This window comes from Notechis scutatus, chromosome Z (assembly GCF_049901735.1).
Source record: "Notechis scutatus isolate UNSWTSFEM ecotype Mainland chromosome Z, rNotScu1.2, whole genome shotgun sequence".
Lineage (NCBI taxonomy): Eukaryota > Metazoa > Chordata > Lepidosauria > Squamata > Elapidae > Notechis > Notechis scutatus.
Genome location: NC_142025.1, coordinates 91,075,174 through 91,102,876, shown reverse-complemented (window position 1 = coordinate 91,102,876; position 27,703 = coordinate 91,075,174). Strand labels below are relative to the sequence as shown.

General features: G+C 38.4%; 1 protein-coding gene across 3 annotated transcripts in view; it reads left to right on the top strand.

The window, feature by feature from the left end:
• CACNB1 (calcium voltage-gated channel auxiliary subunit beta 1) overlaps positions 1-27,703 on the top strand; it is a 67,851-nt gene that overhangs the window by 31,109 nt on the left and 9,039 nt on the right. For 2 of the 3 annotated variants that reach the window (XM_026679752.2, XM_087946249.1), the window contains 8 exons: positions 16,495-16,617; positions 16,869-17,005; positions 19,375-19,451; positions 20,121-20,281; positions 23,501-23,581; positions 24,186-24,244; positions 24,722-24,831; positions 26,937-27,088. In XM_026679752.2, coding sequence (XP_026535537.2) covers positions 16,495-16,617; positions 16,869-17,005; positions 19,375-19,451; positions 20,121-20,281; positions 23,501-23,581; positions 24,186-24,244; positions 24,722-24,831; positions 26,937-27,088 — 900 coding nt within the window. Of the gene's footprint in view, positions 1-16,494; positions 16,618-16,868; positions 17,006-19,374; positions 19,452-20,120; positions 20,282-22,955; positions 22,976-23,500; positions 23,582-24,185; positions 24,245-24,721; positions 24,832-26,936; positions 27,089-27,703 lie in introns of all 3 variants that reach the window. The other variant, XM_026679754.2, reaches the window with a different exon arrangement.

Here is a 27,703-nt window from a genome sequence, read left to right as displayed (position 1 = left end):
AAAAATAACCCATTTCCTCTTCTGGTTAATTAAAAGTTCTTATCTCATTTCTCAAGAAACAAGGTAGTTCAGATCACCAATATAAATGTGGCAATCACTTTCTGCATTAAGAAATAAAATGGTTCTATATCTATCACTACATTAGAGAAGATGATTTGATCGGAATAGTATATTGAAGGGCATGTCAGATTTAAGTGGCTATATGCTGTAGCAGCTGTTTCCCTCCACAAATTAAATCTCCATTCTTATCCCTTTAGTTCTGCTTATCTAGAGCATATGTATTACCTTGGGAAGATTTTATATTCAATTCAACTTTCAGATGCTCAAGGTATCTCCTCAGATTACTTTACAGATGTCTGCAGAGAACTGGAATAATAGGCATCCACATTCTCCCATTGTAAGCCACATTAACTTATTATACTTTAACTTATTTCACTCGCTTGATCTTTATGTTAGAAGATGGCTAAAATGCTTGAAAAATTATTTTATTTATTTTTTTTATTTATTTTGATTTGTCAATTGTTTACAAGATAATAAGTACAAGTGTATACATAGTTGTGAATATATGAAATGGGTACATATAAGAAAAATAAAAGAATAAGAGAAACAATAGGACAGGGACGGTAGGCACGTTGGTGCGCTTATGCACGCCCCCTACAGACCTCTTAGGAAAGGGGTGAGGTCAATAGTAGACAGTCTAAGGTTAAAGTTTTTGGGGTTTGGGGAAGAGACTACAGAGTCGGGTAGAGTATTCCAGACATTGACCACTCTATTGCTGAAGTCGTATTTCCTGCAATCAAGTTTGGTGCGGTTTACTTTGAGTTTGTATCTGTTGTGTGCTCTTGTGTTGTTATGGTTAAAGCTGAAGTATTCATTGACAGGTAGGACATTGCAATGTATGATTTTATATACCATGCTTAAGTCGGACCGAAGACGGCGTAATTCGAGGTTTTCTAGTTTTAGAATTTCGAGTCTGGTGGCGTAAGGTATTCTATAACGGGTAGAAGAGTGGAGAACTCTTCTTGTGAAATACTTCTGGACTTTCTCAATTGTGTTAATATCACATACGTGATAAGGATTCCAGACTGATGAACTGTATTCGAGTATTGGTCTAGCAAATGTTTTGTATGCTCTGGTTAGTAGTGAGATATTACCAGAGAAAAAGCAACGTAGGATTAGGTTAACAACTCTTAATGCCTTTTTGGCTATGTAGTTGCAGTGAGCTCTAGCACTTAGATCATTAGAGGTGAGTATTCCCAGGTCCTTTACAGAGCTTGGGTCATCAACAAGATCTTGACTATTCAGCTTGTATTTTATTTTCTGATTTTTTTACCAATATGTAAGACAGAGCATTTATTTGTTGAGATTTGGAGTTGCCATATGTTAGACCATTCAGATACATAGTCTAGATCTTTTGAAGGGTAGTAGTATTGTCTGTGGTATTGAACAGCTTTACATCATCAGCGAAGAGAACGCAATTGCTCTTGATATGATCACAAAGGTCGTTTATGTAGATTATGAAGAGAGTTGGTCCTAGAACACTGCCTTGGGGAACACCACTATTGACTGGTACTGGATTTGATAGGGCGTTCCCAATTTTGACCATTTGTTGTCTGTTTGACAGGAATGCTTCTATCCAGTTATTCAGTTGTCCAGAGATACCATAAGATTTTATTTTTAGGAGTAGTTTGTCGTGTACCACTGAATCAAAGGCTTTGCAGAAGTCTATGTAGATTGCGTCTATTGCTTTGCCCTGGTCGAGTTGAGTAGTCCATATGTTTTTGCAGTGTAAGAGTTGCAGATTACAGGATAGTTTTTTTCTGAAACCAAATTGTTTGTTGGAGAGTAGGTTGTTTGTCTCTAAATGGAGGATGATGGATTGGTTAATAATTGATTCCATGACTTTACAGGTGACGCAGCATAAGGAGATTGGTCTGTAATTTTCAACTAGGCTTGGGTCTCCCTTTTGAAGATGGGAATGACTGTGGCTTGTAACCATAGGTTGGGCAAGGAGCTGGTTCTGAAAGATCTTTCAAAGATTATGCTTAGAGGTTTGGCTATGGCAGCGGATAGTTTTCTTAAGAAGTAGGCACATATTCCATCCGGTCCAATAGATAGAGATGGTTTTAGGTTGCGTAGTGCTTTTTCAACGTTGTCTACTGTAAAATCGATATGTATTAGATCATTATTGTTGTCTTTGGTACGGCTAGGAAACATTGGGCATGATCCATTACTGTTTACAAACACTGAGCCGAAGAATGTGTTAAAGATGTTGGCTTTAATGGTGTCGTCGCTGCAGTCTTTACCATCAGGTCCTATCAAGGGAGGGATGGACCTTGAGTCTTTTAGTTTGTTGTTTACAAAATTGTAAAAAGCACGGGTGGAATTGGTGCTTAGAAGGTTTTCCTCTTGTTTAATGTGGTAATTGGTGCATTCGGTCTTTATCTGGTGGCATAAATTTTTATATCGGTTTTTGAAATTAGCAACGTGACCAGATTTGTTTTTCCGCCAGAGTGATCTCTTTTTGGATTGAAGTTTCCTTATTGATATGGGTAATCTGCTTTTTTTGTTTTGTTTTTGGAGTTGTTGTTGGAACATATAGTTTGATGACTCTTTTGACTTCAAGTAAAAATATGTTGTAATGATCTTCAACAGTATTGCATCCAGTGAATAGAGATTGCCAATCGAGGGATGAGAGATCGTTATCTATAAGATCATAATTGCCTTTTTTGAAGTTACAACTAGGGATGACATCGTTGTGGTGATTTTTGCGTGGACGTATGTTGAGGCAAAAGTCAATCATATTGTGATCACTACTGGAAAAGGGTTCTTTGGTTTGTATCGGTAAATTAAATTCAAACTATTGCAGAAGATGAGATCGAGGCAGTTGTTCAGTCTAGTGTTGTTGGTTACTAGTTGTTCAAGACCTAGATTTGTAATAGCATTGAAGAAGGTTGTGTGTATGATTTCAGTTGTACAATTATTTAGGGTCCAGTCAATATGAGGTAGATTGAAATCTCCAAGAAGGATAAAAGGGTATGGGCAGGATGTAGCCCATGTTAGTAGTGTATTTAGCTTGTTTATATGTTCGATGTCATAATCAGGTGCTCTGTAACATAGTAAGAATCGAATTGTGATATTTAAGGATAGTTCACAGATGATGGTTTCAGGAAGGGCAAGCTCCTGGGTAACTTGGATATTTTTAGATGTAAGGATTTTTGTAGAATATAGCAACACCACCTCCTCGACGATTTTCACGATCTGATCGGTAAACATGATAGTCTCTTACTGTGGTAATGGAGTCGGGAGAGATGCATTGAGCCATGTTTCACAGACAAATATAATGTCAAAGTTAGCCATATTTAAGAGGATGAGAAATTCAGGTATTTTATTCACGAGGCTTCTTGCATTGAGTAGTTTGCATTTAAGTCCGGCAGCAGTTGGGATTGAGGTAGTTGGGGCGTGCGTGCCTAGTCTTGGGTGATGGTGGGTGGTGGGTAGTTTTGGGTGATGGTGGGTGGTGGTAGGTGGTTGAGGTAGGGTAGTGGTTGAGGGTAAAAGTTGGGTATTGAGTTGCGTGTCTTACTTTTGATGCAGTCAGCATGGTAGTCAATGTACAGGTCCTTCTCTCCATTGTCTAGACGGGTTTTGAGTTCGATGCGGAGTGCATGGGAGCGGGCACGTTGCTGTATGGTTAAGTCAGGGCGGCAACGGAGGTTTTTGTGGTTGGTGTTGGTTTTGGCGAGTGAGTTTATAGTGTAAATGAGTTTACGTTTGCTTGATTCATTTTTGCAAATGATCCTGCACAAGCGTGGGGCCACAGAGCCGTCTCTATTTTTAAGCTCTCGGTCAATGCGGAAATGTCAAGTATTTCATCGCCGGAGATGGTTGATGCTTGGTAATCTCTGATGATGTTTCGGACAGTTGTGATGTCATCATTGACAATGCTGTCTTCTAGTCCAAATAAGATGGCGTTTGGACGTTTCCGTTCACGCTCAACAGCTTCTCTGATGAGGATTGGGATATCAATATTTGTCTGGGTTGCGTTTATCTGTGGATTGGGTTTTGGATTGGATTGTGGTTGTTGGGTGGAGATGTGGTTTGTGGCTATTTGATGATCAGGTTTTTGTGTTGTGTCTTTTTTTCAAGGTTAGTTATTCTTTCTTTTACGGCGTCCAGGGATGCTAATATGGTGTTGAGGGATGTTTTAATGGTTTCGATGGTTGAGGATGTTTCAATGGTTTCAATGTTTGGGGATGTTTTGATGGTTTCGGCGGTATCATCTCTTTTAGACAGATCTAGTTTAGATAAGCATAATTTGCAGAAATATGGAAACTCATTGGATGATTCTAGGTATCGAATCATTTGCTCAGGTAATCCCAAGCAGTCATGGTGGGTGTATTTTTTACACAGAGAACATTTGATGGAGTATTTATTATCTATTAGATTTTTGCAGCATTTAAGGCATGTGCAGGAGTCTTGAGGTTCATTGGTGCAGGAGTCTTGTTGTTCATTGGTGGGGATTGTCTTCTCAATGAGTTGTGGTTTGAGGTAGGATTTTCTTTTTGGCATGGTAATATTGGTAAAATAGTACGTTGATTGAATTAATTAAATGAACAATTTAGGGTAATCTATATAGTCAATATTACATCAAACAATATCAAACAATCTATTGTAGTAATCTCTCAAATCAGATAGTATTTCTAAGCAACAATCAGCCTGGTCAATTAATTACTCTAATCACTAGTCAATTATTTACATTAATCATTACTCACACTGTTCATTTAAATCCACTAATCAAAGATTTTGCTATTCAATTAAATTGCATGGATTTTGGTCTTTTAAACTAGTCTGTAATCATACTATTTGTACTAAACACTCTAATCACACTAATCAGTTAAAAAACAATAAATCAATTAAACCATTAATAAAATATTTTATAGAAATTGATAATCTAATCGTTGGTATATGTGATGAGGTAGAAAAGTTGTAAGTTTTGAGGTGATGAGGTAGTATTAGGAGTCTTCTTTGTCTGAGGGGCTCGTCCTAGTTAAAATGGCGCACCCCCTCCACTCCTATCCAAGGGCCTTTAGATCGTGAGGAAGGGATTACTGTCCTCGGAGATCTCCAATTTCTTCAAGGGATGGAGAACGTGGCCACCGAATCGCCCTTTCTCCAGATTCACACGGGGACTTAGAACCAGAAGGAAACCTCTCCGGAGCGACCCACAACAGGAGACCGAATTGGGAGAGAAAGTTGGAGCGCTCTCACCCAGCGATCCTCCCGGCCGGCGCTTCCTGGGCTCTCCTCCCTCTCTCACCAGTCCACGGGAGCCCACGGCGAGTTGCAGCGGCAGACACAAGAGTCAGAGACGGCAGCCCCAGTGAGGACCGGAGCGAAGCGGCAGCAGCGGCAGCGGCGGCAGCGGCAGCAGCGGCAGCGGCGTCTCCTCCGTCTTTTTCCTTCCCTCGCTGCCCGTCGTCTCCCTCAAGTTTGTCAGCAGATCGCTCGATCTCCTTACCCGACAAAGGAAAGCGGCGGTCACAAGAGTCGAAGACGGTAGCTTAAGCGGGGACCGGAGCGAAGCGGCGGCGGCGGCAGCGGTATCGGGGTCTCCTCCGTCTTTTTCCTTCTCTCGCTGCCCGTCGTTTTCCAGCAGATCTCTCGATCGCCTTACCCGACAAAGGAAGGTTGCTCAGAACGGGATTCCTGGGCCCTGGCAGGATCTTCTTATTCCAGATCGGCTGGCTGCCTTTGTCCGAGTCCTTACGCTGCTACTTGTGGATCTCGAGGACCTAATCTGTGAATTTTGTTACTTTGTTACTTCTATTCCTGTATCTATGTATTTTGTTACTTTTGTAACTTATATTCCTGTTGATACTTGTGCTTTTCTCTCCTACGGGCTCACAGCGGCGTGACTATGCAGCTGTCTTGGTCGCCATCTTGACTTAGTTTCAGAGAACCTTCTATGTTCATGCAACATACTCGACCAAATCAGTTACAAATCTATCAACTGCTTTCATATAACCTACTAACAGATTAACAGAGTTGGAAGAGACCTTGTCATCTAGTCCAACCCACCCCCCAAGCAGGAGACGCTGCCTACACCATTTCTGACAAATGTCAGTCCAATCTCTTCTTGAAAGCCTCCAGTGATGAACCTCCCACAACTTCCGAAGGGGAATCACATGACCCTGGCACACTGCAACGGTCATAACTGTGAATCAGTTGTCAAGCTGCCAAATGTACATCATTCAACAATGGAGATGTTGCAACGGTTATAAGTGTGAAAAGTGATCCTGAGTCATTTTTTTTTAGTGCTGTTGTAAATATGGTTAGTTTGACTGTTGATTGCTTTGTTTTGTTTTAGAATGTTTTATAAATGCAGACCATTTGATTAATAGATGTTTCAATATATTGTGCAAATCTAAAAATTGGATTAATTCATGAACCACATTCCACATGTTATTTGAACACAGTTTAAATATCCCTATCTAATTAAATTAAGGTGGTAGCTAACAGGCAAATAGTTTTTCGGCAATGGCTTTTAAGTTATGGAACTTATTCCCCAAAGCCTTCCATTATTATTATTTTTGTAAATTTTATTTGAGTTTTCACAAAGAGAAAAAAAATACAAATAAAACATCTTTTTTGAAAGCAGCATAATCCCGGGTTACATTTCTTCATACAGACACAAATTCAGGTTCATGCTCATTTTTATATTCTATTCCATATCTTATTACTATTTTACATTTTCTACATAGCTTCTCCCCTCTTTTAATTTTCTCAATTTTATTTTAATTATCTCATCTCAATTCAAATCATTGTATTTATATTTTTTGTCTGTCCTGTTTCAATTATCTATTATCTTTTCTCATTAAACAAAATTTCTCCTGTAGTTACTGATTGGAGTATGACGCCTTTATATCTTTTCCCTAAAGTTGTAACATTCAATATAATACATAACTTCCATTCGATTCTGCTTGTTACTTTCTTAAAATACACACTGTATTCTTAAAAAAAGAAAAAAATTATAAATGTATATAATTAAAACAACATTCCATTCCAATTCAATTCTATCATTAATATTAATATTCATTAAAGTCTTAACATCTTTAACATTACTTTTCAATTAAATATCATACTTCTATGGGAACAATTATAAGCTTTCCATAGTTAATTCCCCCCCTCTCTTCACTTATATTTTATAAAACATTAACTAATTAAAATGTTCCCGTTCCTTCCTAATTCAATTTTCTCATTTATTTTATTTCACTTATTTTATTCACAAACATTTCACTAAATTACACTAACTATTTTATCCCTCATTTTAATCATACGTTGTTTCCAATGTTCTAAAGTTATTTCTATTACTAATATAACAATACAATCTTATGTACCTTTACAGAATCCCTTTTTCAGTTAGATTTTCACCCATTATCTCTAAATAGGTTCTGTTTCTCTATATCTTGCCCCGGTCCTTTGTAACTTCTTTTCCTTTCCTTCTTCCCTCTCTTCTTCTCTCTCCCCTTTTTACCCCCTTGTCTCTCTACCTCTATTTCTCTCTTCTGTATTCCCCTTTTTATTTTTATTTTCTTTGGTTGTTTTTTTAAGTCTTAAATTCTCCATTCTCTTTTCCCCCCTTCCTTTTTCTTCCCCACATAGAATTACTTGTTCATTAAAGATGGCTTCTTCTTTGTCCCAGTCTTCTTGTTTTGCAGACGTTTCTTGTTGTTTCTCATAGTTCCAAATCTCCATTTCTAAGAATTGAAAAACGAAGCCAAAAGAACCCTTCCCTTCTTGTGCATCTTCTTTGTACTTTTTAAGTTCCATTTTCAATTCATCCAGAAGTGGTGCCATTGTATAAATTTTTAAACAACCACCCGATTGATTTTAGTCATTCAAATATAATAACCAAAAACCCAAAGATCACCACATAATCCAAATACACACAAGCTGTTTCTTTTTTGCTCTTTTTTCCCCACTTTCTCTTCCTGGGGTTACTATTTAGTTGTAAAGTTTCAGTTAAAATGTATCTTTTAGAAGTCTTGTTGAAGTTTTACTTTAAATTCTTTTTAATTCCAGGCAGTCTCCTCCCTCTTGCAAATCCTGCCCTTATTCTTTTTCTCTCCCTTCCTGCTTATGAAAAAGAAAGTTTTTAATGTCCAGAAATCTTTATTATCCCTTTGGCATTTTGTTTTATTTTCAGCCTATTGATGTCAAAGCAGATTTTTCCAATTTCTTATTTAAGTCTCTTAGTTGTCAATATAGGGAAGGAGAGAGAAGAAAAAAAAAGCCAAACCTTTCCCTTTTCACTTTTTTTTCGCTGCTTCCGACTCTTCTTTGGGAGCGATGTTATTTTTGTAAGTTTAAATTCCAGGGTACCTTGGTTGTTGCTTTTACAATTTAACCCGGTCAGCCAAAACTTTCACTTCTTATCTTCCTCCTGCACATTCTTTTCCGGTCGAGTTCTTCTTTGTGGTGGCCATTTCTGACCACCGCTGCAACCGCCTTCGGGAAAGGGAGTAATGGCCAGCTGAGGAGGAGATATGCGGCTCTCCTTGACCCTGCTGGTGGTCTCCCCCCTCTTCACTACCTCTACGGGGTGGCTTAGCCCCGAAACCAGCCGGCTCGGGGCACTCCAGCGGCGAACTCAGACAGAAACCGTGCACGATCGCGGATTTCTGTCTGTTGCTGAAGCCCTTCAAACCGGAAGCCCCAAAGCCAATTTGTGCATCAATTACACCCACTCCAGGATCGTGAGGGGAGGGCTCACGTATTGTCATTCATGCTTCGATCATTCATGCTTCAACTATTTGCAACATGTTCTATATAGGACTGCCTTTGAAGACCATTCAGAAACTACACTTGTTCCAGAATGCAACAGCAGAAATAGTTATGGATGTCCCACTTGTTGCATCACTATTTTGCAAGCCACAGTGGTTTTATGTAAGCCTCCAGGTACAATTCAAGATGCTGGTTATCATCTATTAAAACATTTATGGAACAAGGCAGATTATTTTCAAGACTATTGAACTCTGACAGATTCTGATTATGTTTGTCCTTTTCACAAGATCAAGCAGTGTAGTCATGCTTCTAGTCCTCTTCATCAACAATGCACCTGGGACCCAGTTTTTATTTGGCATTTACCTTTTGGAACAACACATCCCTCCACAAGAATGGATGGATGGATGGATAATAGATAAAGCAAGACAAAAAGCATCCAAAACATTTTTAGATGTCTTCTTTATTGTGAGAAAGCATATATGGTTGTTACTATTTTTAATAACTTGGTTCTTTTTACTCACCTTTTGAATTTCAAATGTTTTTAACAGTTGACCCGTTGTGACTTTAAATTATTTCTCTAGGTTTTTCTTTTAAACTTTAGAATATTATCTTTTAAAGGGAAAAAATATGACATCAAACTGTCATACCAGAAGCACCTTGGTTTTCTATTTACACTGAACAACATTTTCCTCAAATATATTAATCATTCACTACTGTAGCAGTTCTCAAAAATATTGTTTGTTTTTCATTAGCAGTTAACTCATGTCTTTGCTATGGGACGATCAAATAACCCTCTCCAAGGTGGGAAATATGAAACAGGGATTTGAGGACATGCCATATAAGGACAGACTGAAGGAACTGGGAGGTTCAGTCAGAAGAGAAGAAGGGAGGGGAAACATCACACGAAAGGGAGACACTGAATCCTATTACTTCAGAAATTATGGCCATAAATAATGAGTACAGTTTGCAGTTACCTAGATTTTACTTAACTACAATGGGAAACTTCCTAATGGTAATATCTATACAGCAGTGGCATAATATGGCTATGGAGATTGTGCAATCTCCTCTGGAAGTTTTTAAGGACAGTCTGGACAGCAAGAATAGTCTGGACAGCTCCTTCTTAACGATATCTTAATAGATTTTCCTGAAAATTACAGGAGGTTGGATTAGATTATTTCCATTGTTCCTTCCAGCTCCATAATTCTGTCATTCTATGATTTACTCTTTCAGGGCTTTGGCAACTTTTTCTACTTTTGTATGGAGTACCCAACTTTCTTATTAATGCAAGGTAGCTATATACTTCACTTTATCAAATACTACGCATCCAAAGAATGGACTCTGAGGCATGTACACACTACACACTTCCACTTGGTTGGATGGTCAGTTCCTTGGTTAGGCTTCAGAAAAGTTCCAAACCAACTGAAGCAGGCACAAAAATGCTCAAGGTTGGATTGGCTCAGTTCACTAGATTCAATTAAAATGAGTTGGAAGCATTCATGGTTCAGTGCATGGATCCAGCCATTGTTTTAGGATATGATCCCACAATTGTTATCCCATTATCCCCATACTAAAGTAATTCTTGTAAAACCAAGCCATTCATATAACTACTCCAAAAGAGCCCTGTGGCTATATCAATTGCAAGTAAACAAGATCCAGCCTATCTTATAAAGAACCTATCACCTAATTTTTAGTAGGACATCAGGATCTGGATATCACTCAGGGCTTATTCATTTTCTTCAGAATTATAGTGATGCTTTAACTTATGACATAATAACCTGCACTAAATCATCCAATGATTCATCTAGATAAAAGATTCCATGCAACTCAAGGATATGATATATTATTACCCAGAATTTAGAAAAGCTTGTAGGTCTTCCTCAAGACACATGGTGTGATTTTCCATGAAAACTAATAAGAAGCTGGCTTTCTCGTATACCTTGTGACTTATTGGAAGCATTTCTGGTGGGCACCATCTTGCTGACCTGAAATAAGCAACCTTTCTTGTATTCAAATTTATGTAATTTGGAGGGCTGCATCACAGAACTACAGGAAGTGGTAGATGGGCCAAATGTTGTAGATTCAATGTTTTTTTTCTTGACTAACTCCCCTATTTTGTCGAGTGGGGAAAGCAATACTTTACTTTTATCATTCTCTTCCTTTCTCACATGCTTTGCCAGTCCATTTTGTTTGTTTGTTTTTGCAAACATCATTTGAAAGCAAGCTAAGAATATACTACAATTGGTAACAAAATGAAGATACTACCTATGTTTTGTATCTAACTGATTGAAGGATCATGAAGATTATATTTTATGTGATACTATTTGGATATCTTGCCTTCAGTTGTATTGCTTTTTAATTCCCTTGTTTATCCCAGCCTTATGTTTCTGCAGATTGTATATTCTCTTATCTAAATGATTTTTTTTTAGCATACTAATATACTATTGAACCAGTGTTATGTAGTGATAAAGATATTGGATTGAACCTTCGGAAAGCCAATTCATGTTTTTTACTCAAGAAAGATGTTACTAAGTGATTTTGAACCAATCATTCTCTCTTAGCCCAACTTTTCAGGCCTATGAAGATATGCCACTTTGGATTTCCAAAAGTTCAGTTACAGATTTTCATAGTAATCTCAAGTTTAGATGTATTGCCTGGGTTTTCTACCTCCACTTCAAAGAGATTGGCCGAAATCTAGGCAGACTCCATATTCTTTGCAACTGGCTTCATCCCATCTATCGCTAAAAATTCCTGGCAGGCCAGTCATCTGCAAATTAATTTGGCTAATGGCTTGGTGACGCTTTATCAATTCAGGAGGTAGATGAATAGCTTTAGTAATATTTCTTATTAATTGAACTTGCTAAAGCAATGCTACAAAAAACATGAACCTTTGCTGCAGATTGGCACAGTCCCAAGTCTTATCTCAGCACCTGTTCACACAGGTATTTCAGAGTTGCTATTTTCCAAGCACCAGCCATGAATAGCAGATCCTGCTCACAGTAACTACAGAAAGTAGCCTGAGACGGATTAAAGAAAACGATTAAGTTGCTCTAGCAGTAGCATCCCTTAAAACAGGGATTGGAAGTCTGTACTTACTTATTTTTGAAAAATAAAAATAAAACTCAATGAGCAAGAAACTGACATGTTTTTTCTTGCCTCCCTGCTATCCTCTATACTATTTGTTAATGGACTGATGTTTTTAAATGAAACAAACAGTGAAATAATACTGTATTAAGAAAGAAAGAAACAACCAGATTAACTGGCTCAAAGGAAAATATGATTAACAACAATGTTTTTCAAGTTGGCAACTTTTAATATGTGTGGACTTCAACTCCAGAATTCCCAAGCCAACATCTTCTAAGAGTTGAAGTCCTCGTATCTTAAAGTTGCCAAGTTTGAAAAACACTAATCTAAAAAATGGTTTCTCAGACTTGTTCTTGGGTTTGAGATAGTGACGGATAACTTGTATGGGCATTACCTTGCAATTTTCTTGATGTGATATTGAAGCAGTGCCACTATTTGGTGGGGGGAGGTGGATGAACTATCTGTCCAACTTTGCCTGGGCTCAGAAACTAGGCATGGTTGGGACCCGCTCCATGCAAGAATGGCAGATCTTCAAGGAATATCAAGCATATAAAGTAGCCTGGGAATTCAAACAAATATCTTGGAAATAGGTGAGGTTCCAGACAGTTGCCAAGAAATCTGCATAGAGTTGGTTATGAAGTCAACCAGAATCAAGTTAACTAAAAGAATTATGGTTTTATCATTTGGAGGAGATTTGGGACATCATTTTAGAGATTAAAGATTCAGATTTTCAATTTGTTCTTTCTAGAAATTTGTTGTTTTAATGGAATTTATCTTGGTTAAGTTTGAACTATTCATTTTTAAAGACTTGTTTATAGATATAAGACATGAGAAGAAAAGTTTTAAAGAAAATGACAAGTTATCAGGTAAAGTGCAGGAAAGAATTATGAAATCTATTTACTAGGCAAAAGTATGTACTCTTAATACATTTTTGTTGATTAAGATTGAAAGATGAGATTTTATTATTTGCCAATAGATAAAAGATGAAATGTGGGATGAAGAAAGTTTTGGTTGAAATATTAGCGAAGTATTAAGCTATTGAAAATGTTTATACTTCTCTTGTTGAAAGGGAAAGTTATTTCTTCCTATTTTTTCTTTCTTTTTCTTTGTTTTATGTGTATTATCCCCATTCCTCCTTTTTTCTTTATTTCTTGTTTATATTCCACTTTGTATTGTATTTCTTATCTTTATTTTAAACTTCAATAAAAATTATTATATACCATTTTGGGGAAGTGATGATTGGAATCCAGTCATTTAAAATGTTAAAGAAGCTAGAGATGCCCAAATGGTATCAATGCAAAAGGTACTTGTCTATATAGCTTCCCTAATCTAGTCTTCCCAGCAGATTTCTGTCACAACAGCAAGTATTTGTATCCTTTTTGTAAACCATATTTCTGAAACGGAGAGTCCCTTTGGCTGAAGCCTCTTGAATTTGACAGATGCAATTAGCTAATGAAACCTCTCAGTCTCCCTCTGTTTCAGTTTTTGTTGGATCCTGTTGCTGCCTTCTTGCAATTAGGATGTCTAGAAGCATTTAGGCATCTGGGATCTGGTCCAGCATTCTTGCTGCCAGGATGAACCAGGAGGAAGAACTGAGTAGGGGTGGTTGGCACCCAGAACATTCCTAGCTTTCTACTTGGGCTTCAAGCCCAAAGTTTCATCCTTTGCTTCTCTCAGCAGGTTTTGTAGCTGTTTGTTGACGACAGTTTCAGATTAACCCTGGGGCCCCATGGGAGCCTGAAAAGTCTTCAGGTGTGCTTTGTACTAGGAATGATGGCGTACTTTTTTACCTGTTTCTTTTGTTAGTTGGCTTCTGGGATGAGGAGAGATGAAGAGTTGTTTTTATGTAGCATCAAACTAATTAACAATATGAAAAAGCAGGTGCAAAACAATTACGTTTTGAAATATGGAACAATATGTACTGTATATACCCTCCCACTTCTCGTGATTCAAAAGGATTACTAGCAGTGCTGATAAAATAACACTTTGCCGAAGTTCACCAAACAACCAAACAAAAAAGTGAGGAAAAGTGTCTGGAAATGTATCTCATAATCAAAATAACTGCAAGAAAGTTGGGAAGGTTCCTAAGGTTCTGTCCCATGGGTATTCTACACATCAATATAGCTATTCTACTAGTTAGCTATTATTATTGGTGACAATCAGCCAAATATTTATACTGGATCTGGCATTTTTATCTGTTTATCAAGTTCTTCCCAAGGGCCTGGACCGGCATTGTTTCATGGCGAGGTATTGTTGTGGAGTGTAAGCTATTGCATGTAAAGCTATCTTTTGCAACTAACTGAGGGTGATTTGATCAATTCCAATGGTGTTCAAGTGGTGCTCCAGATATTTTGAGATTGCACTCAAGGAGCTAATTAACTGATAACATATAATCAAAGTTGGAAGGGACCTTGTAGGTCATCTAGTACAATCCCCCGCCCAAGCAGGAGACCCTACACCATTTCTGACAAATGGCAGTCCAATCTCTTCTTGAAAGTCTCAAGTGATGGCGCTCCCACAACTTCTGAGGGCAAGCTGTTCCATTGGTTGATTGTTCTCACTGTCAGAAAGTTTCTCCTTATTTCCAGGTTAAATCTCTCCTTGTTCAGTTTCCATCCATTATTCCTTGTCTGGCTTATAGGCGCTTTAGAAAATAGCTTGACCCCTTCCTCTCTGTGGCAGCCCTTCAAATATTGGAAGACTGCTATCATGTCTTCCTTGGTCCTTCTCTTTACTAGACTAGCCAGTTCCTGTAACCATTCTTCATATGTTTTAGTCTCCAGTCCCCTAATCATCCTGGTTGCTCTTCTCTGTACTTTTTTTAGAGCCTCAACACTATTACTATTAATACTATTTGTGCTTTCTTTTGCCACAGACATTCTGTTTCTATTTGCAGGTCTTATATTTTCTGATTTTTCTCCAGTTCTTTCTCTTTTACAGGTAGTCCTTGGTTTGCAACCATACTTGGACCTGAAATTTCTATTGTTAAGTTAGTGCAGTCATTAACTGAGTCATCATGTGACCAAACCCAATTTTACAACCATTTTTATAGTCGTCACAAAGTAAACCACTACTGTTATTAAATAAATCATATGGTTGCTGTGAAAATCCAGCTTTTCCAATTTACATTTTTTTTTTGCCAGAAACTGGCTGTGAAGGTTGCAAGTTGGATGCTGCAGCCAGTCATAAATGTGAATTAATTGCTAAGCAATTATAATCATGTGCTGGTGGGGATGGTGAGATGGTCAATTGTGAGAATTGGTAGTACATCACTTTTTCTGAATGCATTGTAACTATAAACCATGATTCTGCTGTAAGTTGAGGACTTCCTGCATTTTGTTATCTCCGGGTACTGCAACGTTCACTATTCGGACTTTTTTGTCTTTCTTTTTGACAATTGTTAAGTCTCTGTGTTATTTGGTAGGTGCTTGTCTTTTGGAAATGTAATGTTCCAGAAACTTTAGCTTCTTCATTTTTTCTTATTTTGTTTGTTTTATTATCTCACATGTTTTTACATGTAGGCAAATGGTATTTCTTGAAGATATTCCGATTCACCATCGTTGCTATTTTGTCATGCAGTTGTTTCTACTCAGTCTATGTGCTCCTCATGCAGCAGCTGTTATAATTAGATGGACTACTGTTTGTTTGTTTTTTCAGTTTCTTTGTGCAGGTAGCATTTGATGAATGTTACTGTCTTCTCAGTTCTGACTTTGTACACATTTGTTCTTAAGGCTTGTACAGTCAGAATTAGCCCTTCTATTTCTTCAATAATCATTATAAGTATGCTGTGATGATACTTTTAACACCATGAAACATCAACATCTGCCTATCTCAGGTTCTTGCGAAGGGCTAAAATGCTAAATCCAATCTGAGCATAATAATACCGGTAACAATGTCTATTTTATTGACAGTAGTAATTTAGGTTACTTTTACAAGTCATGAGGAAGGACAGCATAATAGGTAACTTTAATCAGACAAGGGGCACTTTTCCTCAAAGGTAATCTATAGGAAGATATACGTAAACAGGCTGAAGCAAACAAGATGTGATGCCAGAAATGAAAGGGAAAAAGATTTTCTCTCTTACACCCCCTTCTGTCTTCCCTCTGTGGCAAACTGAGGAAACAACAGCTACTTCTCACCACAAATTAGAGCCCATTACCTGTAGTAGGCATACATTGAGAAGAGGAAGGCTGGGGAATTCTGGAAGCTGAGATCCACTCATCTTAAAGTTGCCAAGATTGAAGAACAGTGACATAGATGCTAGACTAAGAGATATGCAAGGTTAGTTTGAGGATTACATTTCTATGCTACAGGGACTACTGAGGTACTCTTTTTTGGTCTTCTTGAACTCAGAAAATCTATTTGAGTCATTCGGATCTCTGAGCTCTGGAATGTCAGTCTAGATGACCAATGGCAAAACCTACTTTTGCTGCTATAAAAACTAGAAATAATTCACTCATGCCAGCCTCTTCCTCTCATATGGATATATAAATGATTCTGTGTACTTGTTTTTAAACTGAGAAGTTGCATAATTTCTTTTCCATGTTAGACAGTAGCTTCTGGATCTATAGGCTGTACTCATCTCATCACTGCTTCTCCATCAAAGTGTTTTTGTTTGTTTTGTAGACCAAGCCAGTAGCATTTGCTGTGAGGACAAATGTGGGCTATAATCCTTCTCCCAATGATGATGTGCCAGTCCAAGGCATGTCTATTTGTTTTGAACCCAAAGACTTCCTACATATCAAAGAGGTAAGATGTCCAGATGAGGCAGCAGAAATAACACACACACACACACACACACACACACACATGCACACACAGTGTATCCTTTTTGAAGAAAGTAGGATTTGATTTTTAGCTATGGGGAGATCCTGAATGATTAGTGGGATTAGTATTTACCAATAAGTAACAAACAGCAACCCAGAATGGCTGTTCTCTCTCTTTTCCACCTCATACATTTTATGTGTTTTATATATTTGCTTTTGTCTTCTCTGCTTCAGAAATATAACAATGATTGGTGGATTGGACGTCTGGTCAAAGAGGGTTGCGAAGTGGGCTTCATCCCAAGCCCGGTCAAACTGGAGAACATGAGGATGCAACAGGAACTAAAGATGAGACAACATCGGCTCAGTTCCAGGTGAGATAGGATGAGACTGGATGGAGGAGAAGGAGGAACTACCCTGAAACTCAGTGTTCCGATAGTTGATTTTAAAAGTTTTGTTTTTAGAAAACCTAAATGCTTGGTGTTTTATCAGATCAACCAAGATAAATCTGTTGCCTTTCACTGGTTTTTAATTATATCCATAACTACATGTGCCTGAAGTTGAAAGTACCCTATCCCTGAATTAAAGGCCAAAGGAAGTTCTAAACCTGAGAACTTTATAAATGTTTTCAACGTGAATGCCTTTTAGCAATTCAGTATGTTGCTCCGCTCTACACATGCACATACAGTAAGAGTCTACAGATGTTTGTTCAAACCCCCCAAATGGATCCTCAGAAAGTACCCTTGTTGCACAGGTTCGGATTCTGAGCTCAGCATGGTAAGAATCAATGGGTAACTGAGTCCAATGGGCACATGTAAAATCACGGAAAGCCATTCATGAGTTGAATGGATCAAAATACACCACACAAGACCCATAACTGGGCACGTTGCTCCAACAACGCGCAAGTCCTCAGGACAGGATTTAGTAGGCAACACTGGTGCAGTCCTTCATGAGAGGTGAGGTTGCCTCCTTGTGAGTAGTCTAGCTGACCAACATTGTGCTTGCCTCCTCTCTGCTCTACGTGTCCATGGATCGGGAGGAGATGTGTACTCCACTACTTTCTCATTGCTAACAGGCAGTAGCTTGCTCCCAGTCCTCACCTGGAGCCTCCTGGCCAACTTGCTGCAGCTGTGGCTCGCCTTGCTCACATGACATGTCCGAGATCGACATAGCTGAGGCTGCTCCATCAGGCTAGCATTCTCAGAGCCCCGATCCCGACCAACACTCAGCTCTGCACTTTCCTTTGCCAGTTCAAACTCACCCTCCTCCTTTGAACTCACATCAAGAGAGAGTGGGGCAGATCCATGACATTCAGAATTATTCTAAAATGGAATAATTTTTTGAAGGTATTAAAATGGGGGAATGTTCCTAATGTTTTTTTCTAGCCGTTCTATTACCTGCTTTTAATCACGTGGGAAAGCACAAGATTGGAAGGGCACTTGGCCTGATTTAATATAGGGGCGGTTTTTATAATTATAATTGTGGATTATATATACACACACACACATGATATGTTTTTTTTTAAATAATATTTTCAATAACGGCATTTTAGGAAGGGATCAAAAGAGGCAAGAGAGAAATCAGGACACAGTGTAGTCAAATTCACCCCCAAGCATGCAACATCAATGTATGTACCAAAGGGCAAAATTGTGCTGGTCTTGTTGCCCCCTTTTTAAACTCTTCTTTTCTGGGCATCACTGATAACCAATATCTCATTTGTGGGGTAAATCTCATTAAATATAGTGTTCTTATGAGATTTTCTCACTCTCGAATGAAATTAAACAAGATCTTGCAGCTGAGTCTGCTGAAATCTCATGTGTGGGGCCACCTTTGAAAAATTGTTTCTTTACCCATGTCATTATGCAAAACTGTATAGTAGCACCTGGTGCCTGCAAATGTTGTCAATCACTGCTTTAGAGTACAAGGTTGGTGTCAAATTCATCTTTCCTTCTACCACCAAGTGTTTCAGGAAACTGCATCTAAAATGAAACTGAAATAAAATTGTCATGTATCTTTAGCTTCATTAATCTTCATTGTACATTGTGGATCTTAAAATCCCTTAGACATTCATTCATCTATTCTATAGCTCATCCATCGTATGTGCTGTAATTCCAAGTGGCTCATCACCAAAGTAAAAACAGTAGAAATATCCAGCAATCATAACACGTCTTGAGAGACACTGCAGAATCTTTCACATGATCTCTTAAATACATAGAAAAGATAATCTCTCCTTACATGTGTATAAAAGCAGTTTACATTAGTTTCAAATGTATTTAATTCTCATGACTCCTAATCTTTTAATTAGTGAGTACATTTTCCTGCAAGTCCTTTTTTTAATGAAGAATTTTTAGCAATCTGCAAATTTTAACTCTTAGGGCAGCAATTTTCTTGGAAGCTGAATATGGTTACCAAATGTTTTATATCTATACTCAAAATATGCCTTAAATTTCATAAAAATATTATCATTTATTATATTTAGAAAGCCACCAGAATATACTTAAAAGATGGAACTAGATGAACTTGTGTTGCAAGTAGTAGTTTTCCAAGGAAAGCCTATCTGGTAACAAAAATAGGCAATTAAGTAATGTTATCCTTTACAAAAATTTAAATATAGAAGTTAATTTTCTTTTCTGAGAAAAGTTGCCAAGCTTGGGTCTTATGGTGATTCTCCTATGCCACGGCTGATTTTTTCCACACTCATCTTTCAATATCTTATTTTAATAGTTTGTTTTTGTCTTTGCAGTAAATCAGGAGACAACTCTACTTCCAGCCTGGGAGATGTGGTAACCGGTCCCAGGAGACCCACCCCACCTGCTAGTGGTAAGGCCTCCCCTTCCCAGAGACAATGGCTGTCACTGTTTTTCTACTTTCATTCTAAAAAGCCGGCACTTCTCCTTCATGAGAATGAAAAAAGTCTGAAGCATCAGGAAGACCTGGCTCTTTATGGGTGAAGTTAGGCATTCAGCCAAATGAGATTCCATGGGTAGTCTATATTCGAATATTCCCCACATTTATCTCTCTCCTTCCACCCAAAAGCCTTTATGCTAGTCAATAACATGCATTTCAAATGTATCCTAGCCTGGCCTACTTTCTAGGATGCTCGGTGTTCTTTTTCTCTCTCTTAACAATTAAAAAAAATGCATTTGCAAGTAACAAAAAAATTGCAATTGCCCTTGCCTTGTCTGAAATAGTACAGGTCATCCTACCTCTTCAGGACTTCATCCCTATAAATAGTTGCTTATGAGCAGAACCTTCTCATCTTAAGCCACTGCCAGGGGACAACACATTGTGGAAACTGGAATTTCTATCCATTTTTAATTCCATGCATTCTCTAGATTATTTTATTTTACTTTATTTTTTCTTTCCTTTTCATTTATTTTACCTCCTGCTATTTTCAGTTTTTCTCAGTTTGGTTATTGTTCTTTGGTGCCTTCTTTTTTCTTTCTTTTTCCCTGACCCCAATACCTTTTCACCTCATCCTTGTATCAGGTACCTTGGAACTGACTAATTTAGCTTATGACCCAGATGCTCTTGATTTAGAGGAGGAGGAAGAGGCAGGAGTCGACGAGAGCCAGCGCACCCCTAAAACTAGCGTTAGCAGTGTCACTACACCTCCCTCTACCACCAAGCGCATCGCCTTCTTTAAGAAGGTAATAGTGCCCCACTTTACTTGCACCTGCTTGCTATGTCCTGATAAGATGCCTGCCTGTGTGTGTATAGGCTGTGTTTGTCGAGTTAAGTCCTTGTGCAACTAGATTAGAGGTGACCAAAGCATATGGAGGAACTTATCTTGTCACTGATTATCCACTGGCAATATTGAGTGTAAGTTATAGGAATGAATATGGTGATGGCCTTCAATCAGTAAGTGGCATATTAAATGCACAATCTCTTGGAGAGCAAAAAAGCAAAGATTCTGTTCATAACATTTGTAACGTGAATATATGTCTTATAAGAATGGTATGTTCCAGTGATCACATGTATTTTTCATGTGTACGAGCTAAAAGATTTATTGGCAGCTAGTTCATACTCGCGTGTGAACCATATTGCAAGATGGATCTAACAGATTATGTGTCCTTTCTCCTGTTCCTCCCTGCTTTACATTTTACGAGAATAAAATAATTGAAGGATAAGAAAGGAATATTTCAGCCATCCAATTATTTTCTCAATTCACCCCTTGTATAAATCCTTGAAAATTGAAAATTCAAGATTCCAACCATTTTCTCACTGTGCAAGCGACATGTCCTATTTACTCTTCCATAAGATGACTAAGTTCCCCTGTGCTGATGACAGAAGAACATGTTCTCCATTTGCTCACCCAAGGGTGAAAATTCCATCAGCAGAATGTCCTAATAGCAAGTGGGTGAAATAATTCTGCAGTTCCGTGTAACATAGATATGGGATTAAAGCATCCTGTTGGTCACAATCATTCCATAATAAGCATGAATATAGAATTGCTGATACTTTTTCCTCTCCAGATAAAGAGAAACATTCATAGTGCTGAATGTAGACAAGATACTCGAAAGCACATTCAGCATTAGGAATGTTATTTTATCTGGAGAGGAAAAGCTATTGGAACATTATATATTCATGAATATTCTGTTCTATACATTCTGTCCTATACACTGAATATTCTGTATAGTTCTACACAAATATTCTCTTCTTTTAATACCTCTGAATATGAAATGTGCCTATTCAGATACTTCCTTAGAAAGGGGGAAGAAAATAATCTGGAGCCTAATTACTAAACCAATTCAAGATACAGGGTGGGAAGTATTGGAAGACTAAATTTCATGTCATATTAATAGCCCAATGATAATTTGCTATGAAGAAGAGGAAAGGGAGTGCTTAACTCTGTCTACGAGGTGCCTTTCTCCAGAAATATCTTCCAAAGCTTTTGAAATGGAGGTATAAATAGTTTGAATAAGCACTTCCTTGGCAATTTGTCTCTTGGAAGATTCAGTTGCATGTACTATAAAGCTTATCCTGCACCTTTGCCCTATATCAGCTATCTGGCCTTACAGATGATGATGATCCTCTCCCATTGTCAGACTTGAGGTTTAACTTCTAGTTTGTGTGGGTTTTGGAACTGGAGGGAGAGGGATAAAATTTGTTCTTTGCCTTAAGGAGCAAAAGGAATCCTCCATTGCTCTATAGCAGTGATCGCCAACTGGTGGGCTGCGGCCCACTGGTGGGCCATGAGAAAATTTTGATGGTCTGCAGAGAAATCTCACCCCCAGAGCACCCCCCCAAAGCAATTAATCCAGGCTGCACAGAAACACAAGGCTGTGCTGCCCACATGGACCGCGGGAACCCTCCCGGCCCACTCACTCCTTACCTGGCAAACTTGCCTGCTAAATTGCTATTTTTCCGTCCATCAGCTGTTCTGCTGTGCCAGGAGATTTAGATTAGCTAGGAAGCAGGAAATGGTTGGATTTCTTGCTTTCTAGTTCGTCTATAGACCTTCCTTAGGACTGAAGGTTCTATTATTCAGTGCAGACTCACGGCAAGCAAATTTTATGTGACAGACTGAGCTAGCCAAAGGCAGATAGATAGATCACTGAATTATTCTGTGAGCAACTCAATCTGCCTGCCTGCTTTGCCTGATTTTGGGTAAAAAATGTCTTTTTAAAATAAGATATTCAATATTTACATACATGGTGTGTTGTGAGTTAATTTTGTGAGTTTGCTTGCTCGCAAATTTTATGTGACAGACTGAACTAGCCGATGGCAGATAGATAGATCTCTGAATGAATCTGTGATTCTGTGAGCAACTCAATCTGCCTGCCTACTTTGCGTGATTTTGGCTAAAAGTTGCTCTTTTTTTATAAAACATTCAATATTTATATAAATATTTATAATATTTACATACAAGCCATGCCCAGCCAGTCACATGACCACCAAGCCACACCTACAAATTAGGCCATGCCCACAGAACCGGTTAGTGTTCCCTGGGATTTAAAATTATGAGTTTGGTGGTCCCTGAGGTCCAAAAGGTTGGCGACCCCTGCTCTATAGTACTATGGAGCTGCCATGAGCAAGAAGAGTAGGGAGAAGAGAGTTCAAACTGGATGCTTGATGGAAGATTGTTTACCATACTACTAGTAGGTATGAGGATAAATTTACTGATACTGAAAAACAACCAGTATCCTGCTTTTCTTGGCCCTAGTTTTTTTCTCTCTTCCCTTCCTGTGCCTAGCTATGCTTCTGCAAGTGTGAGCTGTCAGTAACACGCATGCCCTGTTTGTTTTTTCTCTTGCCTGTCCCTTCGCCCATTCCCATATCCCTATCCCTACCCCAACCATTCATGGCGATCACTGGACATAGCCAAGCAGAAGCAAAAATCGGTAAGTAAGCTTATAAAATATCGCATCAGGTGAAGGTTTCCCAGAAATTTAATTACTGAGATTCTGGGCTCAGTTGTGGTCATAAGTCAAGGACCATTTGTAATGCATAACATCAAGTGGTTCACAGCCCTTCTGTTATGTCTGCCACCTATTCTTTGAATAGGAGCTGCCAGTCCACGAGGTTGCCAAATTGCACACCATTTCTGTTCTGCTTTCATCCAGGACAAGCAATGGATAGTCCTCAGGACCTGGTGACCATTGAACCCAGAGCTATTTAGTCTTGCTAGGATTGAATTGAAATCCATTTTTCCTTATCTAGATTCCAATAGCCTCCAGACACCAAGAACCTCCATAGCATTATTTGGTTGGCCAAGGGTGGACATATGTAGATGTTAAACAGAATGGAGAGGGTGCCAAGCCCTGGGGATCCCCACAAAGTAGAGATTGAGATTATGAGAATCTGAAAGCATGGGTTAAGTAATCATGAGCAAACCTAATATTTTATTCTTTCTTCTTTGTCCTCAGACAGAGCATGTCCCACCATATGATGTGGTTCCTTCTATGCGGCCGATCATTCTTGTAGGCCCATCTTTGAAAGGATATGAGGTAGGTATAGAGCATGTGGAGTGGAAAGTGGGAAAGTCATGTGGGAAAAATAATAAAGAGGAGTTGAGTTACTTTACTCGGAAGCTGGAAACAATTCCTAAGGGCCATCAAACATCTTTTTCATCTGCCAATTCATCATCCAAATTTGAGGTACATCTCCTGAAAACATTGCATAATATGTAGCTTTCACAAACTTTGGTGCAGTCCACAGGACAAATTTATATGTTTAATTTATAACAGAACTGGGAAATTATTAGATATAGTCATTAAACGAAGTGAAATCAAATGTACTCCCAGTCCTATGTTTGCTCACTTTTTGACCTGCGGTTTCATGTAGAACATCAAATGCTGAATACAATATCAACCCCTAAAGAAGTCACTCCAATCCAACACCCTTCCATGATTTGAGTGAGAGCTGATGCCTCATTTTAGGGCAGCTCATCTCAACTACAACATATCCAAAAGTTTTACACCCAAAGTCTACTAGACAAATTTTTATCAAATGCTGGCATAAACCTTTGTACCCATCTTACTTTGCAAATATACAAACTTTTGGATTCTAACTTCTGTATACCTCTTCTCCCCTTCCCTTTTATCTTCCTAGGTGACAGACATGATGCAGAAAGCCTTATTTGATTTCTTGAAACGCCGATTTGATGGCAGGTGTGAGCAGGAGCCTTGGGGGGAAAAAGAAAGGTCTTGGGGGAAACCTGGAAATCTTATGGCCACATCTATGTGATTTCAGGAAAAAAATCCAAGTAGAGGTCATAAGATACGGGAGGGTTTGGTACAGAGTTTCTGCCTTCCAGAATTTCTACAAGTTTTCCTGCATTTTACTGACTACAAAACATTTTTCCCTCTTTCTTCCAGGAGATGAAGGTTAGACAGTTCTTTTTGAAATAAAAATTGAAAGATGTTAGTTTTTTTTGTGTGGTTTGTTAAAAACTCCTTTCCTAATTCATGAAGAGAAACCAGTTTCAGTTTGGTTTAAGTGGGCTGAGATTATTAAACGTCAATTGGCAGATATTTAGATTCCTTTTTCTGGTTCTAGCACCAGAAAAACATCCTAGCGATCTGGTGGGAATACTTGGCAAATGAAGTTGACTTCCTCAGCTATTCATCCCTCTGTGTCTTCTACAGAATATCCATCACACGCGTGACAGCTGATATCTCTCTGGCTAAGCGCTCCGTCCTCAACAATCCTAGCAAACACACCATCATTGAGCGCTCCAGTACCCGTTCCAGTCTGGGTAAGGTTAAGTTGAGATCCTGAAAGAAAACTTCAAAATCTTTGTTTTCTTCTAAAAAATGTTGTCAGGATTTTTTTTCCCCTGGTTGAAATAGTGGGAGGGAAGAGAAGGCCGGTCACATTTACACTAACATTTTGCATGGTAAGCCTTGTCTAACTCTAATCTGTATCAGTTGAGAATATCTTTTCCTAGATGCTACTTGATTTTTATTTTTTTTAAATGTAGTGTTGTCTCTTTTCCCCCCCACTCCCTGACAGAACCCCTTTGACACAATCCTTGAGCGGGGCATTGGGATGGTCTCTACAACAACATGAATTTTATCTATATCCAGGAATGGAAGTGGGGGGGCACCCTAAAATATGCAGAGCATGGACAATGATATCAGAAGTATTATAGGGTGCACTTTAAATCCCATACACTTCTGTGCATGAGGAAGAATATTCCTTCTCAACCAACAATTGAAAAAGGAGAAAGCAGTTGGGTTTTGTCAGCAGCCTTCTCTATTTTAATCCTCCCCATGTTGTGATTTCATCAGACCTGTAGGCATCTTCTGCTGCTTCCCAATGACTTCGACTCACTCTTCTCTTCCCCCCGCACTTTCCCACAATTTTCCTTCCCTTGTGTCTGTGCATCCTCTTCCTTTCTGTGCTCCTGATACAGATGTCTTGGGTATGTAACCTTTTAACTTCACAAGTTCTCCAGTGTTCCTTCCAAGCGCCAATTTAACACGCTTAAGTTCAGCATGGGAAATACGTTTAAAAGAATGGGGCAGAGGGGGTTCAAAACCAGAACAATAAATACGCTTCACTCGTGCTAAAACGTTTAAAACATTGTTGTGGATTTTTAATTGTGTTTGGGAGATGAAAAATGCAGAGTCGTATCAATCTCATTTTTCACTTTCATTCATTTCCTAGGATCTTAATGAGGCAAACCAAATCCAAAAAATAATGTTGTTTTTTGTTTTCAGTTCATGGCAATCATAAGAAAAGCAACAATGCTTAAATGTTTTGCTTGCAGCCCTATGCATATTTACTTGGGAGAAGACCAGTTAAATTCAGTGGGACTTATCTTTAAATAGATTTAACGCTCTAACACTGTTAGAGAAATTAACTTGGTTGTAAAAGGTTACAGATTCTATATTTAGATTTATTTATTTATTTATCTATTTATTTATTTATTTATTGGATATTTCCTGTATTTGCCATTTCCAATTTTGGTACCCTGCAGGTTTGTAGACTTTGACTCCCAGAATTCTCAGTAATGGTTATGCTGCCTGGAAAATTCTGGGAGTTCCACACAGTTGGACTGTTGAGAAAGACTACCATACTGATGTCATAGCATTTTTACATATTAAATTGAAAACTTACAAGAAAAAATAAACACAAATAGAAATATTTAAAACAAGATCACTATGGACTGCAGATAGCATTTCCACATGGTGTATTTCCCACATTACTGTCCTAATGTGGCATAAACTCCACTAAAAATTATCCTAGAAGCGACGAGGAAGGATTAGATACTTCCTATTAATGCCCTGGGGGGTATCTTCCTGGATTAGGCTTTGTGAATTAAAATTTAGCCTTCTTAGTTATACCTGCTTCTTGTGGCTGGCAGCTATTTTACTTTCCTTTGTTTGAGGGATGGCTTTAAACCAAACTGTTAGTGGATCAGACTGACTGTTGATCATTCAGAAATGAAAAGAATTAATGTTTGTCCTATAGAATTGGCAGATGTGATAAACGTATCTTTTTTTTCAAAAGCAGCCTCTTATACAATCTCACACTGATGGGCACTACAGCTGCGGTGCCTAAATATATCGGTGAAAATTGTGAGTTGTGGAGTAATTATAACTGATTATATTTCATGCATTGAACAAATGCTACAGAAGGGAACAGTAAAGATATCCCCAAATCTGTTGTTTTCCTTTTCTGTTGATATTATTTCTCAGAATTCCATAACTGGAATGTCCAGTTCTTCAGAAGAAAACAAGGTTGAGAAAGATTGTTCTAGAACGATCACAGGGCAGTTGAATCTTGCTGCTGTATTTTTCCCATGGCAGTGCTGACCTTGTCTTCTCCTTTGCTGCTTGCTCTCTGCCTTGGCAGCTGAAGTACAGAGCGAGATAGAGCGCATCTTTGAATTGGCTCGAACATTACAACTGGTTGCCTTGGATGCAGACACCATTAATCATCCAGCTCAACTCTCCAAGACCTCATTAGCACCTATTATTGTCTACATCAAAATATCTTCCCCAAAGGTGAACAAATTCCCTTTTTCTTCCATCTGATTCTACTAACAAATTACCTTCCACCTGGTTTGGGGAAGAAAGGTGGGTGATCATAGAGGGGCTCGGTGCCAAAATAAATTAGAAAATTCTTATGGTACCTCAGTAGGGCATGTGCAGGTGAGAACAGCATATAGGAATGTTTATCTCAGAAGGAATGCATAAGAGATATATAAATATTTTTCTTTCGGAAACTGGTTAATGCTAAATTCTAGAGGAGAATGCATAAGTTACATAGAAGCCAGAAATAGTTGAACTGAACCAGTGGGGCACTTACCTTGCACAGTTTTCATTGGCTGCCACTGTTCTCCATGATTTCAGGAAGGGATCTTTTCCAGTCCTTTTGGTGTCAGGGATTGAATTTGTGAACTTTTGCATGAAAATTCTGTGCTGTCTCTAATGAATTACAGCACTTCTTTTGTTGATTGTTATTCCTGCAGAAATGCTGTTCTTAAAGGGAAAGATGTTAAACAGCCTAGAAAATGAAAATATAATATTCCTCAAATGATCTAAAACGCATAAGACATTTTTATAACCGTATTTTCCTACTTTTCATTAGTTATATTTTTCCCTTGGTTTTTTCTTTTA